The sequence below is a fragment of the Gordionus sp. m RMFG-2023 genome, chromosome 2, assembly GCF_954871325.1.
Source record: "Gordionus sp. m RMFG-2023 chromosome 2, tfGorSpeb1-WG-v2, whole genome shotgun sequence".
Lineage (NCBI taxonomy): Eukaryota > Metazoa > Nematomorpha > Gordioida > Chordodea > Parachordodidae > Gordionus > Gordionus sp. m RMFG-2023.
The window spans coordinates 11,990,317-12,009,563 of NC_088776.1; the positions used below are offsets into that span (position 1 = coordinate 11,990,317).

The window sequence follows — 19,247 nt, forward strand, 5'->3', positions numbered from 1 at the left end:
TAATGAATAAATTTAAAATTGTTAATATAAACACCAAATTATTTTAGTTTATATAATATAATCATTTAATCATACAAATTAAATCAATATATTTTGGAAATATAATTATCCAATAAATAAAAAAAGGTAATCAGTAAAATGGAATATAATGAAGATCGACATATACCTTTAATATAAATCAAAATATTGACGAAAAAAATAGGTAAAGGAATACATAAATCATGAGGCTTGGTAATTCATTAAATGCCTATATTCAAGTTGATTTTTATCTTGTTTTAGGCTCATCGTTAATTTATGAAGTACCGGTTGAGAATAGGGCTGTTAGTCCGCTAGCTGTTAAATAAATAAAAATGAATAATCATATTATAATGATAATAATCGCTTCTAACTCTTATATCAAAAATTATTTGTAGCAAGCAGGGATGCTCATTTTATTTATCTTGTTCTTTTTAACATGTCTTCGATCCTTAAAGTGGGTCGAGCATGGAAGGTCTCGTTAGAATGAATTAAATCGTTTTGCATTGCTAAAAATCTATTGTCGGAAAATTAGTTCATGCTTACTATTTTTAAAACAAAAGAGCAAAATACAATACAAATTTAATATATAACAAAATATTATTTCTTTAACCCTCTTACCAATGATCATTGACAAGGCGTAATTGATTGGCGGGTGGGTAGAGGCCAATAGAAGGCAGGAGCAAACTAAGAAACACAAGAGAAAGAGGGAATTGTTGTAAAATATGGAATAAGTCGTAGCTTCATAATCGGAAACCTCGTTTTTTTTCCATAATATTCGCTCGTCTCTGTCTTTTCTTGATATCATTTTCTTGGTGTTTATAGCGTTGGCTAGGCCCATGTTATTTGGAGAAACATCGTCTGTATTAATTATATACAATAATAAATAAGATAGCGTATAACCGAGAGACATTTTTTCGGAAATAAAGTGAATTGATAAGTAACTTACTATTTTTAACTAGTTCTGAAATTTGTTTCCCTAACGCTTATCGGTTATACAAACATATGTTTTGCCTCAGGAGTATGAATTTATAACTATATTTTTAATATTTCACGCCAATGTTTGTATCGGCGGCGATCCAGCGGCGCGCTGAATTTTTCAATACCTTAGAAAACTATTGGTTTTTTTCATAATTTTTTTAAAAAAATTCATGATAAAGTTTTTCTAATACCAATATGATACATTCAATTAAATTCATAAAATTATAGTTTAATGTATTAATATTATTTTATTTAAATGGGAAGGATATAGAGAGATCTTCTTGAGTTTAATGTTAGCCATTGGGTTATTCAATGTCAAATGAGCAAAAAAAATGAGATTTTCGGAAGACCCCCTTCAATTTTTTAAAATTTGGTAAGCAAAGAGGGGTTAATATTACTAAGAAATAGCCAACATTTTAGCCTCCTAACATTCATATTCTTAGAAATATCAGGGTTCAAAGTGGCAAAAATGACCTATTTTTACCATTATCTGCAGTCATTCAATTAAATATATCTTAAAAACTACATAATTGTAAATAATAAAACTAGGATCAAGATTAATTACAAAGATTATACTTATAAATTAAAAAAAATGTTTTTTGATTTTTCCAATTTCCGGCTATTTTAAAAAATTGAATTATTTTAAAAGATAAAGTAACTAAAAATTTAATTTTTTTGTTATTCTGCAACAGAATTCAAAATATCTAACGAGTCACGATAAGTTAGTATTGTTAAACGGCTTGTTTTACCCAATTTTTAAAAACCGATAACTCAAGATTTTAGCCAAAAGTAAATTATCCAAGTTTGGAGATTTTACCCACAGTTTTCAGCAGAAAAGTTTGGACATCTATTGTCTAAATTAATGGCTTAGGTAATAATATTTTGGCTAAAATCTTGACAGCTGTTTTAAAAATCGGCTAAATCGAGCCGTTTCACTACATTCTGTCGTAAATTTTGCCCATATTTAAATGAGATAATTAACTTTTTAAGAATTAAAAAAATATATATATACTTAATAATTCGTAGTTAGTTTACTTTTAAAATATTAATTTTTTATGATAAATCCAAAGAGAGATGGTAAATGGTTATCGTATAATTTTTTATTTTAAGTAATGGATTTGTGGATCGGGATAGCCCTAATTGATGCATTTTATTTTTCCAATTGTTCTCTAATGGGTTCAGGTTTTATGTAATTTAATCGTGAAATCGAGTTTAACCATGTTTGATGTTTAAATCCCTGGATTGCATCATTTTTTAATAAAGTATTAGTAATATTTAAAAAAACTTCCATATATAACCTAAATTATTGGTGACGGCGACAGATGAATTATCTTTAGCCGCAGAACTACCAAAAGTGAGAGAACTAGTAACTTCTCTGGTTACGGCTTCTTCTCTTTTCTGAGCGAACTTGTGCTTAAGGACAAACTTAACGTTTTTATAGGCATAAGCCATCAGGAAGGTTGCCGGAAGAGTCAAAATAACGAAAAGCATCATTAGCAATGGCATGGTTGGTTCGACAGGATATATTCTCCAAAAAATCCAAGCGGGAATGGCGGTTATGATCATGCCATTACCTAAAATTTACATTATAATAAATTGATGGAGTAAATAAAAATAAACTTTTATAAGGACTATAGATTTTTTTTTAAATAATAAATTTTTTGTCAAAAATGAGGGTTGTGGAAATAAAATTAATTTGATTCTTATGGCGATTTTTTTTAATTATCATTGATAAAATATTGTTAAGCGACTCGATCTGGGCCAATTTTTAAAAAAGGCTAAAATATTGTAGCCTGAAAAAGATTGCCTAATTCTCGATATTTCGCTAATAGATGTCGAAACTTCTGTGCCATCTATGAGCAAAACCTTAAGGCTTACGTGTAATATTTTTCTGGATGTTAGTCCTTTTTACGGCTCAAATTGAGCTGTTAACATATGTATATCCAATGACATTGAGTATTAGAAATATAAAATAATTGAACGCCATTTTTATTACTCCTAATAAAATAAATGTAATATTTGCGATAGGGGTGTACCGATACCACTTTTTGGAGGCCGATCCGATCCGATATTCCAGACATTAAATTGATATCGGCCGATAACCGATCCGATATCATATCTAATTTTGTATTCTGTAAAGATACCGGTTTTAATTTTTAATTTACTTTTTATTAGTACAACATCTATAATTTTACTATATCATAACATATGTCATTTAAATATATTATAATGATCAGTTATAGTTTATATTCAATTCAATTGCTATTATTTATATAATAAGTAATAACATTAATCTATTTACATAATTAGTAATAAACAAATATATTATGAAATTTGAAATTAATATATCGAAGATTTCTTTTTAGAAATACCAAAATTTCCAATTTATCAGAGATCGGTCTGCGGTGAACTGTTAATATCACTAGCATCACTAAAAACAGATTCTGAAGAGATTAATGAACACTTTTTTAAAGAATGCGAAAAAAAATAACTATTTTGCAGAATGTTTATTAACTAATTATTACTATTAAAAAATTAAACATAAAAATATATTTCGATTTTATTTATAAAAATAAATGGTTTTTTAGATACAACTTTTTTTAAATTTTGTTAAAAGCGCCATTTTATATCGGATCGGAAAATTTTATAATATTTGCCGATAACTGATATTGTAAAATGGGCGAAATATCGGCCCGATCCGATATAAAATATCGGTACATCCTAATTTGCGATAATATTTAACATAATTTTTCGTTTAAAAAAAAATTATTTATAAAAGAGAAGAATAAAAAGATAGGATCGATTCCTATACTTTATTATTAGTATCAAGAGTAACAAATGACTCAATTAATCCAGTTTTTAATGTATTGATTTTAAGAGTCTAGAGTTATAGAATTTCATGTGATTGAGTAGTATTATCATTAAAATATTTATAAGCTGACAATCGTTAATATATTGTTTTAGTATTTAAAATATAAGTAACCATTCAATTTATCTATGTGGAAGAGGAAAAAAAATAAAGCAGATTGTTTTCCATAAAATTTATTTGTTCATTCAAATTTACATTTATATATCAAAGTATTTTCATTGTTTTCATATGGTATGCCATTTTTTAAATTAATGGTATATTATCCTTTTTGTTGTTAATTGATTTTGAAATATTCATATCAAAATGATTGGCTTAAAAAAAGAATTCGATCTACATGGCATGGAATACACTTGTTCGTTATTAATTTTTATATTGGATTTTCGCTCCTGCCCGCGATAATTTTTTGTATGACTCCCCATCTTGTATAAAACCTTTATAAAGGAAAAAATCATACACCAATCTTTAAAAAATAAATTGCGCCATTGGCCAAAAGGTTAAAATTAACTTATAATTATAAAAAAAAAAATTTTACAATTGCAAACCAAACTGGCAAAGCTTATTTTATGATGGAATGGGATTCGAAAAGTCTAAAAAAACATAACGAGGACTGCAAAACCCGACTGTTGGGTTAGATGAGTTACTATAATTTTTATTTCGAGCTGGGTTTCTTAGGGTTGGGTTGCAAATATTTTAATTTAATCAGTGATATCAACCATGGTTTGAATAAACTATTTCTAGATTATTTCTTAAAACGTGCTATAGAAATAAATAAATTTTAGGGCAAATTTTTTATATTTTGATTTTACGGGTCAGGTTAAATACAGAATATTGAATTAATAATGCTCGGGTTGGATTCAGGATTCTTTTTCAAAAAATTTTCCAGGATGGGTCAGAATAATACTTATTTTCCTAAGGTGCTGGGTCAAAAAAATCTATCCTTTGCAGGTTTCTAATTATTATATTCTGTCAAAAACAAGCTATTTTTATAATTCAAAATAATATTCATTTATATGCAATAAAATATAACAATACCATAAAAGAGAGCCGATGATTTTGTGCTGACATTGCGACTAAAATCTTGCAATAATATTTCCTCTTCTTTAGTCAATTTTTGGTGTTTTTGATGAGATGAATTACCGATGTTAGAGGAGGTTGTCAAATTAGAATTTGATGAAGATGCAACTTCTTTAAAAGATTTCGTTGAGCTCATGGTGTTAGAATTCGAATTTTTCCCTTGTTTGGTGAGTGTCAAAGTTTTGGAATTGCTTGACATGTGGCTAGAAAACAGAAAAATATAATTTATATACAAGACTATAATTTTTTTGGTCATAAATGCGACGTATTTTAATAATTAAAAAATAAAAATAAGTGTTGGCCACTATTTACAATATATATAGAGCAGTAATAAATGTTCAACTAATTAAAAATTGGCCAATCAATTTTTATTAAAAAGTTATGTTAATTAAATTTAAAAAAAGGAGATCCTCATTTTTTATACATATAATTAATTTTTTAAATTCCAATATTGGTTCGATGCAGATTTCTAGACTGCTGCTAAAGATTATTTAATTAAGTCTAGATTTCCATCCCTTTTTATAATTAAAACAAGTTCTTAAAATTAAATTAATGATTATATTTAATAATAAAATCATATAAATTAATAATTATGTTTCATCTAATAATAGCTTATTTAAATTTTATTAATTTATTATAATCAAAATAATTGGAATAAGAAAATATTCGGGATGTACCGATATCTTTTATCAGATCTGATAGGGCATTTCATATTTTAATAATATTGGTTATCGGTTGATTTTTAATATTATAAAAAAAAAATGTTATAAAATTTAAACAAAAAAGTTTAAAAACTTTATTTTTATCAATAAAATCGATACAATTTTTATGTTTATTTTTTTGTTAATGGATAATTAATTAATAAATATTCTGCCATTTTAATTTTTTTGGCGCAATTTATATAAATAAGTGATTTATTAGTTTTAATTAATTAACTTGCTAAAAATTTTAAATATCTATAAAATAATTTTTATGTGCTGTCCATTTATATTAAATACATTCCAACATAATTAATATTACTGCCTATTTTTTATTTAAAGTTCTGAATAATTTGTTAAATTAATATAATTGTAGTTTTATTAGATATGATATAAAGAACCCTGTATTTCAACATAATTCTTTTAATTTATAAAGGCATAAAATTATTAATTGGTTGGTAAATAAAAAAAATTGATAAGTAAGTTATAAATTTGGGGTGTTGATTTATTTAAAAAATTTGGCCTATTTTTTTTCAAATTGAAATAACCAGGAAAAAAATTTAAAAAAAGCAAAATATATTATCTCAGAATATTTTTGAGCAATTGATTTTTATTAAAATTTTAAATATTGGGTCAGGTTTGAGCATTAAAACAAATAAAAATTCTGGGTCAAAAAACAATGGAATCTGCAAGGATATACTATATGAAATGGCGACCTGTAAATATTCATGAATACAATTTCAGGGAGCCTTTTAGCAGGGTATTTTTAACCTTTTGTTAGTATGTTCATTTTTTCCTAAAAATAGGAACTAAGGTCTGATGTGATAGCTAGTTAGTAAAAAATATATATTAATGTTTTTGCTTGATTAAAAATAAACTAGGTGACAGATTAATTTGTTAACAAATTTAATTTGACAACTCTTAGCCACTTATTGATTATCTTTTGACCCTAGTTAAAGCTAACATCCTTGATCATAAAGTTCCTAAAGGTTTTGCTCTAATTTATGACATTTGCAAGAAAGTAAGCAGTATAATGAGAAATCCCTTGTAATTGTATCACTTAAACCAGATGCTTCAAATTGAAATTCTCAAATCTGATATGTTCAAATCTACTCCTTATTTCTCCATTTACTTATTATTCATATATACATATAGATATTTTTGGTATACTTTATATATTTTTGTATACATTTATCATTAATTTTTTTTATAAAATAATAATTTATTTTAGTCATGATAATGGATGTCACAGGGCAGCATATAGCAATTTATTAATAACCATTATTTTAAATTATAAAAAAACCCTACCCATTACCATATCTTAATCTTTCCAAGAGGAGTTTAAAAATTGAGTAAGGGTCTCACATAATTTGTCTGGTATAACATAAAAATTTGCTATTTCTAGCACAAAATTAAAACGTTTTACAAAATATATATATTTATTCAAATATAAAAATTTGTCAATTACGTGATATGTGATATATAGCGCTTATGCCCTCTAGTGTTGAAATTCAACAGAGCTACGCTAGGTTTTCCTCATTTCCATCTTATTGGAACTAATTTAATTAGGGTATAAAAGTTAAAATATGAGGAGCCCTCCACACGTTTGTGGGCAAGCCGCACGTTTGTAGGCGCAACATTTCGAAAAACATTACTTAAACCTCTATAGGCTTATTTAAAAGGGAGTGGGACAAAATAAGAGCCTATACCCTAGAACTTCAGTGAAAGTTAATTACATTATGGTGGGTTGAGGACAATTTTAAATTAAAAATCTTTACTATATTAGAACAATTTTTAGTAAGGAAATGCAAAAGAATACTTAGAAGAGGATTTGAATGTTTGTTGATATTGGAAGGAAATATAAGATAGGGATTATTAGATAATGATAGTGAACATTGAATTCTGAGATGTATTTTTATTCTTATTAGAGGTAACTTTTCTTGATGCGAAACAGCTTTTTAATTGTTATTTAGTTTAATGAATTGTTTCATCACGTTTAAGTACATTATATCTTTTATTGTTTTATAATACCATAATGTTTTGTATTTTGTGTATTGTTTTCCATTGTATGAGTACAGCCATGTTATGGCATCATGGACTAAGTTATTATCTGAATTTCTTATTATGTGACCTAAGAACTGAATCCGGCGTTTTTTAAGAGTAATATTTATTGGTGTGTGAGTTGACTTCCTCCAAAGATTTGAGTTTGAGATAACTCTTGGATAGAAAATACCGTGTATAGTGCGAAGACAATTATTTATAAAAGATTGAAGACGCCTTATCTCTGTTTTATTTGCCTCCCAGATATCCCCACCATATAATACAATTGGAACTATCAACGAGTTGAATATCCTCAATCTAGTAAATACTGAGATTTCTCTAGCTCCATATTTTCCTATATCTATAGAACGCACCTCTAGCTTTTTGTATTCTCATCTTCATCTCATCTTTACAACTTCCTTTATTATCTAAGATTACACCAAGTATTTTATTTTCTCTACGATAGCTTTAAAAGGAAATCCTCAATTGTATTAAATAATGGCAAAGTAATAATTGACCAAGATGAACAAATGGCTTTGTGGCTTGATTATTATATTACGGTTTTTGACGGGCGCAAAGTAACTATACCAACTAGTTTAAATATAAATATAGCTTCACCCCAGTCTGGGTTCTCGGTAAATGAAATAATGAATGTAATAAAAAAATTACGTAACAACAAAGCTCCAGGGCTCGACAACATAACTGCTGAGTATCTAAAGATAGCACCTAGAACGACATCTTCCTTCCTTCTGGCCCTCTTCAATAAAATATGGGAAAGTGGAAGTACCCCAACAGAATGGAACAAGTCCTTTTTATGTAATTTCCCCAAAACTGCAAATCCCCAAACATTTACTGATTATCGTGCGTGCGCTCTAACATCTTGCGTGTCCAAAATATTTATGGTACTTATAAAAAATAAAATTGCTCAATCGACGCCTAATCTTTTTCCTAAACATATTTGTGCTTATAGGCCAAATAAAAATATACTGGAACCTATATTATCTCTGAAAATAATAATGCAGAAGTGTCATAAATACAAGATACCCTCATTCTACACATTCATTGATTTTAGTAGAGCATTTGACAACGTTAACCATGTAGCTCTTTGGGAAACGCTAGCAGAATGCGGTATTGAAACCCAAATAATTCGAATCTTAAAAAATCACTATTCAAATTTATTTGCTAGTTTCAAAATAAATGATAAAATCTCTCCCTTCTTCAGGATAAAAAAAGGTGTAAAACAAGGTTGCACCCTCTCACCTCTCCTTTTTAACATAATAATCAATAAAATAATAAAAGATGTACTGGGAGCTGCTGATCTAGTTGATATAGGATCAAACGAGAAGATTTTTTTTGTAAATAGGATAATATCCTATGCGGATGATATTGTAGTAATCTCGAAAAGTATTGAAGAAACCAAGAATCTACTTTATCTAATTGAGACTGTGAACTATAGAGTTGGACTTAGGATCAACTTTAACAAAACTGTTATTCTTCCCTCCCCAAACGCGCCTTCAATTCAAAATTTTACAGTTGGAGAGAATACAGTAAAAATCGTAGAGAAAATAAAATACTTAGGTGTAATCTTAGATAATAAAGGAAGTTGTAAAGATGAGATGAAGATGAGAATACAAAAAGCTAGAGGTGCGTTCTATAGATATAGGAAAATATGGAAAGCTAGAGAAATCTCAGTATTTACTAGATTGAGGATATTCAACTCGTTGATAGTTCCAATTGTATTATATAGTAAGGATATCTGGGAGGCTAATAAAACAGAGATAAGGCGTCTTCAATCTTTTATAAATAATTGTCTTCGCACTATACACGGTATTTTCTATCCAAGAGTTATCTCAAACTCAAATCTTTGGAGAAAGTCAACTCACACACCAATAAATATAACTCATAAAAACGCTGGATTCAGTTCTTAGGTCACATAATAAGAAATTCAGATAATAACTTAGTCCATGATGCCATAACATGGCTGTACTCATACAATGGAAAACAATACACAAAATACAAAACATTATGGTATTATAAAACAATAAAAGATATAATGGACTTAAACGTGAACATGAAACAATATATTAAACTAAATAACAATAAGATCCATTAAGAAGCTGTTTCGCATCAAGAAAAGTTACCTCTAATAAGAATAAAAATACATCTCAGAATTCAATGTTCACTATCATTATCTAATAATCCGTATCTTATATTTCCTATCGTAATAAATTTCAAAAATTTAAACTCATTATTATCAAATATTTCCAATATCAACAAACATTCAAATCCTCTTGTAAGTATTCTTTTGCATTTCCTTACTAAAAATTGTTCTAATATAGTAAAGATTTTGAATTTAAAATTGTCCTCAACCCACCTTAATGATAATTAACTTTCACTGAAGTTCTAGGGTATAGGCTCTTTTTTTGTCCCACTCCCTTTTAAATAAGCCTATAGAGGTTTAAGTAATGTTTTTCGAAATGTTGCGCCTACAAGTACGTGCGGCTTGCCCACAAATGTGTGGAGGGCTCCTCATATTTTGACTTTTATACCCTAATTAAATTAGTTCCAATAAGATGGAAAACCTAGCGTAGCTCTGTTGCATTTCAACACTAATCAAATAATAATATCTACAATTTCTATATATTTTTTTTAAATAAAGAAAATATCATAAAATATTTTTTCCATTGTAAATCTCTGCAATCCAAATTAACATATAAAAGTAGTTATGTAATTGCTCCATAGCTTGAAAATGCCTAAACCTAATATCATCTCAGCTTCAAGGATTTTTTTTTGATATCATAGCTCACCTATTAGGGAAACATAAATAAAATTGAGATTCAATGTTTCCGATTTTCTCTTCCTGCAGAATGAGCAAAACTTTCTAATTTTAACCTCTACCCCCATTATACATAATAGAAATATGGATATTGTATTATTTGATGAATAATTACAAATTTTAATTGTAAAAAAAATAATGGATCAACATTATCTATTAAAATATATCAATCATTGAGAATTTTATTAACAATACCAATTTTGGTTGGCAGATATCTTTTCAATAATTAAATAAATAAGACTATTTAAGGTTGATTATAACACAGGAAAGGCTTAATAGTTTATTGATTGTTTAATAGGGAATGAAATAATGAATTATAAATCTTCAAAACCTAACCAGTCCTCCACCCAGCCCAGAAGGCTTTATTCAGGCCTATTTTAAAAAAAAATTGGGCCAGGTTGGTTTGAGCTTAATATTTTTTTAAAAATAATTGGACAAGGGTGAACAATTTTTAATTTTATAATAAGTAAATTAGAAAATTATATCATATTAATCTAAATTATCAAAAAATATATAAGACGTTAAATTTACTGAAAAAATATGGATACGATCATTTTAAAAAACCAATATAATAATTTAAAATGCTATTAAAACTTAAATATAACTAGTTTATAATAAATAAGAAAAGAGATGAATGTCATGTTATGAAAAAACGTTTGACTTACATATTGATCATAAAAAACGTGTAAACATAATATAATACGTACTTTTAAAAAGGATTGATATTTTTGTATAAAACGAGTGCTAAACTACGCATAGAGCTATGCATCGAAACGCTTTGATCAAATTTATGATAAATTTAGAGAATTAAAGTGGCATCGAATCATTCACACCATAACGTTTTATAATTTGAAATCCAATGTTTTTAAAAAGTACTTTACATAGCATGGTCATAATAAATATACATGTTGATAATATTTTATATAATTAAGTCGTTTTTTTTAATAGCTCCCCTTAATTTGCATTCCAAAAATATGTAGAAGTTCTTATCTTAATTTGATCGAAAAGTAAAAAGATTAATCGAAAAGGTGCAAATTACATTGTGTCAAATGTTATATAAAACACATTTAAATATGATAAAATAAATTTAGATATAATATGTAATATTATAAATAACGGCAAATGTGCTATAATTATTCTACACTTATAAAGGCTAATATGAAGGTCTACTGATAACTTTGTCATTTTACTAATAACTAAGTCTTTAGGGGCATTCTAACTTTCTAACACTTTAAACATGGGCATTATGTAAAAGATTCCTGAATGTTTAATTCAGTCCATTTTTATATATCCAAAACCATATACAAATCAAAGGATTTACTTTTCAAAATTAGCCCTCGTAACCAGTAATTTTTGAAGAATCGGCAAGGACTAGGGCAACGGGCGTGGTGGGGGGGGGGGTGATGTAATATCGTCAATAAAATTAGAGGTTATATGGGAGACGGAAGAGGCCAATATTTATATTGAAAATTTATAATTCTATACAAATTCTTAAAATCAATAGTACTAATAAGAAATATTTCAATTAAATAACTAGTTTTCATATATTTTTCTGAGCGTTTCATTTTTTAATCTGAGCATTTCAGTTTTATGCCAAAGCAATTAGTATTTTTCTGGGCAATAGGGTTTCTTATCTGAGCATCAAGAACTAATTCTGAGCATTCAGTATCTTTGAGCATATAAATTTTTTTCTAAGAATTTCAGTTTGTCTGATCAAATTGGAGCTTTATAAATTTATATGATACTAATTCTTATTACTTAAACTCCAAACCAAATTAATCGAACATGAATTTTTTATATTTTTAGAAAATAATAAATTTTTAAGTATAAATTTTAATATGCGAAATATTTTAACATGAGATATATTTTTGTGAAGATACCTAAATTATCTATTATAATTACAAATCGGAAATTTTTTTTAAAATAATCATCATTAAACTTATGTGCCTCTTGACAAGTTTTAGATCTATTATGTCTGTAATTATATTTTCATATTGACTTAAAATTTATCACTTTCCGCTATCCTTTCAAATGAGTAAACTCATGTTTATACCAAACGTTAGCAATATTTTGATAGTTCCTTTAAAATTCACGAAGAGAATACCATTATAATTAAAGAGGTGTAATTAATAATGTGAAAATATCACCGCCGAAGTCCATTTTTATTAGGGGGGGGGGGTAGATATAGGATTTTGAGGTGGACTTGTATCCAGTAAATATCCTTTCATGTAGAGGCTGGATAAATCACAAATCAGTTAAATTACATGGAGCAGTTATTATATATAATATATGAGATAAAAAAAATAAAATTGCTCATGTCAGATTTAGATAATCATATTCTTGATCATTTTATAATGCAGGAAATTTAATTCAAGAACTATTAAACATAAGCCATTATTTAGGAGTAAAAATATAAGATTTACAAAACAATGACTTATTTAATTTAAAATAATGATTGTGATAAATAATATAAAAATGACTAATTTATATTATAAAAATAAAATATTCAAAATTTTTGCATTCGAGTATATATAACCTTTATTCATAAAGATTAATTTTTTTTATTAAATATATAAGAACCAATCATATTAACAAAATGACAATTTCGAACAAATATAATAAAATATGGAAAATACAAAATAAATTAGATCAAATATAATATTGCTAAATCATATTATAGCAATATGAACCAGTACATATATTCAAAAAAAGAAAAAAAAATCCCCCTAGTCAGCGTCTACATGACAGGATTATCACTGGATGCAAACCTCCTTCAAAAACCTTTGCCTACCCCCCTAAAAATTCCCGCCGCCTTCGGCGGCGATGTCTCTTTATCATTATTTTCACCTATTTATTTATTGATACTCTTTTCAAATAATTTATAAAGAGATAACTTAAATTAATCTATCTCTACTACCAACTATCGATATTTTTGATATAAAGAATTTATTTTTTAGATAATAAAGAATTTATTTTTTAGATAATAAAGAATTTATTTTTTAGATAATAAAGAATTTATTTTTTAGATAATAAAGAATTTATTTTTAGATAATAAATTTAATTAAAACCTCCAGTATTTACAATGAATTAATTATTATGGCATTATGAGCTTGCTGAAATATCTAAACCTTTTAAATTATATTTAAAAGGATAGTTTATTTGGAAAACAATGTGTGTGATTGTTTGCAATATATAGATTTGGTCGATGAATTGTATTATAATAATACTATAATAAAAGTATTAATTTTTACAGCAATAAATTTTGTCTTATTTCATCTCAAAATTTAATAGATAAACCCCCAAAAAAATTTATCCTACCCCCATTAGCAACTTACACCCTACCCCCTCAAAAAAATAGGATGCAAACTGTTCCTACCCCTTCCGCTCATGTAGACGCTGCCCCTAATCATCAGGAGAGATCAAATTAATAAAACAAATATAATTAACCAAAATGACTATTGCCATCCTTTGCTTTAAATAAAAGCCTTTATGAGGCTCCTCAAAATTTTTCCTAATTTGGCGGCCGATATTTTTTAATATTTTTTTTAGCCAAATCCCTATTTGTTGGTAAAGTGGAGTAAATGATTGGTACGAATATGTAATTAGAAGAATCAGCGCTGTATTTGGCGATCTTAAAATTTCACTCAATTGGGAAAGAGATCAGAATGATCTAATGAGGTAGGAAAACCAGCTGAACTAAGTGCAAGTATGATTCGGTTGCATCTTGAGTGTCGGGTTAGTCAACTGGGATTACGGTTGCAATGGAACATGTGGTAGATCCGAACCTTCCGTTTTACATAAATCATATTTGACAGATCCGTCCTAACTGTTTTCAGAAAGGGATCGAGGACTAACAGATGTTGATTAATTAATCTACGTGCCTAGAGATGGCTAGCGATGAACGCACAAAATGAAATCAAGTGGGGATCTTAAACTAAGACCTCCATGCTTAGAAGGAAGTGTAGTGTTGTTAAACGGCTCATTTTGAGCCGATTTTTACAAACGGCTAACTCAATATTTAACCAGAAAAATATTGCCTAAGCCTCGAGATTTCGATAATAGATGTCCAAACCTTTGTTCCTTCTACAAACAAAATCTTCAGAGCTTGCTAAATGAAATATTGAGTTAGCCGTTTTTAACAAATATATTTGATTGTTTAAATGACCATGAAAAGAGCCTTTGGGTTTTGTGACCATAAATAGTAACTTTTGGTTTTGTAAGGGTCTTTTTTTAAAAAAAAATTAGTTGTAATCGACTATGAGGTACATGCTCTTGCCTTAAAGGATGGGCATGTCACAGGTTTTAAAAATACTTAATATTTTGCATAAAAATTTATCAAAAATATGTCAATAAAAATTAGTGTAGCAATTTGAATGGAACAAGGAATATATATTATTTTTCGAAAAAATTTGTTTTTTCGCTACAATTTGGAAATAATTCTCACTCACTGCTAAAAATGCTTGTTGGGTCTAACCAAAAATTTTTCTAATTTTTTATTTAATTTATATTGTATAAATATATTAAATTTATTTGTTATGTCTTTAGTTTTTCCAATCTCCCTACAGTAGAAATCGCTTTACAGAGAGAAATCATAATATTCGGCGAACTTAAGCTTTTCAAAGATTTAGACTTTGGGACATTTTTTAATAGGAAGAATTTTATAAAAGATAGTATGTGAATTTGATCAAGATTAATTCAAGATTATAAGAAGGGGATAAATTTATCTTCCGATTTTGGAAGTTATAGGCAGCGTCTACATGAGCGGGAGGGGTAGGTTTGCATCTATTTTTTTTGAGGAGAGTAGGGGGCAGGCGGCTTTAAAGGGGTAGGATAAATTTTTTTGGAGGTTATCTATTAAATTTGAGATGAAATAGGATAAATTTAAATTTATTGCTGTAGAAATTAATACTCTTATTATAGAACTATTATAATACAATTCATCGACCAAATCTATATATTGCAAACAATCATATACATTGTTTTCCAAATTCTACTATACTTTTAAATGTAATTTAAAAGGTTAAGATATTTTAGCAAGCTCATAATGCTATAATAATGAATTCATTGTAAATAATCGAGGTTTTAATATAATTTATCTAAAAAATAAATCCTTTATATTTACAAAATAGATCCTTTATATTTACAAAATAAATCCTTTATATTTACAAAATAAATCCTTTATATTTACAAAATAAATCCTTTATATTTACAAAATAAATCCTTTATATTTACAAAATAAATCCTTTATATTTACAAAATAAATCCTTTATATTTACAAAATAAATCCTTTATATTTACAAAATAAATCCTTTATATTTACAAAATATTGATATTTGGCAGGTGGTAAATTTTTTAGGGGGGTAGGCAAAGGTTTTTGAAGGGGGTTTGCATCCAGTGAAAATTCTGTCATGTAGACGATGGTTATAGGGTTCAAATTTCAATGCAAAAAAGAAGGTAAGTGTATAAAGTGATTATATTGTACATAAAAATCTAGTGCTATAAAAAAAAGTGAAAATTATAAAAATTAAATAGAACGGATGATAAGCGAGTTTGAGATATCTGGCCACTCGGCCTAACATTTTATATATTATATTATTATTACTTTAAGAAAAAATGCTGAACAAAATAAATATGATTTTAAGTTTGGATCGGTTTGACATAAATTTTTGTTTTGGGCAAGTCTATCATTATATTATCGTTAGAGTCATATACTTACCGAGTTTTACTAGTCAATAAATATAAAACAATTATAAGCTAGTTATAAACTATAACGAGGACCTTCGATTTGGCTTAGTCAATTCAAAAAATTATAACCATATTACGTTCTATCATTTTAAATGGCGTCATCGTTTCTGCAAATTTTTATGATCATGCATAAATTATTTATAAGTCTCAGGCCATTTATCCAATTTTCTACATAAAAAATATTAAAAAAGATTGTGCCAAGAATAAATAAATAAATATGTTATAAACGATGTATATATTCCCTACCCCTTAAAAATTCTGATATCAATAAACAACTTATCTTACTTTATAATCGTAATTAGTGTTGCTAAGCAGCTCGATTTGAGCTATATTAAAAGTGGCTAATATTTTATCTAGATAATATTACGCTAGCCTGAAGACTTTTCACATAGAAGGCACAAAGGTTAGGACATAATATATAATAACATCAATTTAAACATAAAAGGAAGTAATAAATCGTATATTTTTTGGAACAAATTAGAAAGGATGGCTACGAATGTTTGGGTGATATCCCTAATCCCAGGGAGCACAAAAACGACACATTAGGTATATTAATTTTAACAAAAAAAATATTTGGGTTTTGGACCATATGAATCGTAACTATTACCGCAAACCCTGCAAAATATTTGTCAAGTCCAGAACCCTGGTTTTATATATATCATTTATGCTTATATATCTATTACTTATGCTTTTTTGTAAAAATAATTTCCAGTTTATAAAATGTGCAGTTTTATATATTACTTAATTGTAATTCGAACACTATTTCTTTTTATTTATTAACAATTTTTTTTTTATTAAAAACTAATTTTAAATAAAGATGTACATACAAGGCTGTGTCTTAAACCTGGTATAAAAATTCGCAAAATTAAAAAAAACTTTCAGAAGTTTTTAAATTTTCAGAAATTATGTATATGACATGTTTTCATTTTTATATTAAAAATAGCTTATTACCTTTTTTTCTTTAAAGTTTACTAATTATATTTTTGATAATTAGGACACAGCCTAAAAAACAAATCACGGATTATATATATATTTTAAACATATTTGGCGTATATAAAGAAAATTTAAAAAAAAATTAAGGTGAGATTGTACTTGCATTTCTATATGAAATATTGAATAGCATTATTGCTTTGATGAATGCGCATCTAATGGCTTACTTAGGTAGCTTTATTACGATGGCCACCTATTTCGCTTAATTCCCTGCCTTATAACGTGATGAATTTAGAATTCCTCATCAAAAAAACCAAGGTTATTGGTGACAAATGGGATAAAATTTACAATCGCAATGCCCGCATATTTATTTATTTATTTTCAAGGGTTCGGTTGAACTAATTGAATGGACATTTCTATTGGATCGTGCTGAAAAATCAATGCAAGTGTAATCACTAGCAAATGGAAGACCAGAAGAATTAGGCTGATATCATAAGGTCTTTCGTTGTTGCTTTAGCATTGATTAAGCTCAAGTGGGATATTAGCTCTTATTAAGGTTCTTGATATCAGATTATTGATGTTAATGGGTCTTGTGAGGCCTTTTGCAGTGCAAAAGATGGTGCCATTATTCAGAATCTTATTTAAATGTTTATATTTTTGTTATTTAAAATATTCATATGATTTTATTAGATTATATAATATATTTTTGTATATATATACTGTATATTAGATTATATATAATACATATTATTATTTTTAAATACGTATAGTACATATGTATATTTATACTTATTATTTTCTTTGACAATTATTATTTTTTCTTCATTTATTTCATTCAAACCATATATTTTACAAATTTCATTTATATTTTAATTGAAACATTTTAAAAATAAATTTCTAATCATATTTTATGGAGGTGTTTCTTGTGGAGTGCGTGGTTTAAGCTTCGCCTTTAGAGCTGCGGGAGCTTGAGCTCTTCCGCCGATCCCTGGCATAGGTATAGCACCTCTCTGAGGAGGAGGATGTATACTTTGGCCATCGATCATCAATTTTGTCTTTCCTCTTTTGCTTTTAACCGATTTGGTAGCCAAAGATTTTTCTCCTTTAGTGCGTTTCGACTTTCCCCCCAAACCTTTCCTCTGTGATTTCGCTTCGATTTTTCTTGATTTCTCTTTCCCGCTTTCCTTTTTTCTACGAAATGAGATAATTTAGTTTTAAAAGATTTTAAAAAGAAATTATTTTAAAAAATAAATACTTGTCTTTTGTTGAATCGCTCTTTCCCTTATTAGCATCATTAGATTCATATTCTTCCCCTGATGTATTGGATTTAGGTTGTCTTTTCTTTTTCTTAACTTTTTTTTTATCCTCCGAACTGCCTTTATCTAATTCAACTGGAGATATTATTTGTGGAGGTGCAATTTGGGGGTTTGTTTTGGGAGCTTTATATTTACCGTGGGCATGATCGGGCATATATTTATTTGGTGTATTATATTTTATATTAGGAGGAGAAGGTAAACTAGGAATATCCATGTGCCTAGGAATTCCCGTATCTGGGCTCGTAATGTTTCGCCGAGAGTGGTCAGTTCTCCTTTCCGTATACCCGTAAACTTTCGTTTCATAATCTCTTTTCTTATCCGGGTATCGATTGGGTTTATCTCCGGATTTATACCGTAATGCACGTTTCAGGATATCAATGCATTCTTCAAGTTTCGGTATAACTTCTTCGATAAGATTAATAACCTCCTCACATCCTTCCCCTCCTCCTCGACCATATGATTTAGGACTCTTTCTGTAAGTTGTTTTAAGATACATATTAGATGTAAAAGAATTTAAATCGTCTGAGTATAAGGGTCTCCGCTGAGTCTCTTTCTTTTTGTTTAGAAAAATCATTAAGGATTCTAATATATTGGAACTCATTTGCATCTGTTCATCGGGTGACATATTTGGCTTGCGATGTTTTATGGTTTCCATTTCCTTGAGGATATACGATTTAATGTAAGGGACTAAAGAAGCATCTTCCCGGTTAATAACGTACATTTCTGATCTGCAATTGGGACAC

General features: G+C 27.7%; 1 protein-coding gene across 3 annotated transcripts; it reads right to left on the reverse strand.

Moving 5' to 3' along the window:
* Positions 1 to 93: 93 nt before the first annotated feature.
* LOC135925251 (translocon-associated protein subunit gamma-like) lies at positions 94 to 11,300 on the reverse strand. 3 transcript variants are annotated; one of them, XM_065460479.1, is made up of 5 exons: positions 11,179 to 11,203; positions 4,898 to 5,142; positions 2,295 to 2,570; positions 637 to 876; positions 94 to 333 (listed from the first exon to the last, which is right to left on the reverse strand). In XM_065460479.1, the coding sequence occupies exons 1-5, from the start codon at positions 11,187 to 11,189 to the stop codon at positions 293 to 295; spliced, it is 813 nt and encodes a 270-aa protein (XP_065316551.1). In that variant the 5' UTR covers positions 11,190 to 11,203; the 3' UTR covers positions 94 to 292. The 3 variants fall into 3 exon arrangements, with proteins under 3 accessions (XP_065316551.1, XP_065316553.1, XP_065316552.1); XM_065460481.1 differs by lacking the exon at positions 11,179 to 11,203 and adding an exon at positions 5,617 to 5,638; XM_065460480.1 differs by lacking the exon at positions 11,179 to 11,203 and adding an exon at positions 11,221 to 11,300 and having other exon boundaries at positions 96 to 333.
* Between the last annotated feature and the right edge of the window lie 7,947 nt (positions 11,301 to 19,247).

Excerpts from the sequence above, each read along its gene's own strand:
- LOC135925251 (XM_065460479.1), bottom strand. Across the intron at positions 877-2,294 it reads CGCCGTCACCAATAATTTAG|ACGATGTTTCTCCAAATAAC; the intron begins GTTATATATGGA and ends TAATTAATACAG. Across the intron at positions 334-636 it reads CGCCTTGTCAATGATCATTG|CTAGCGGACTAACAGCCCTA; the intron begins GTAAGAGGGTTA and ends TTTATTTAACAG.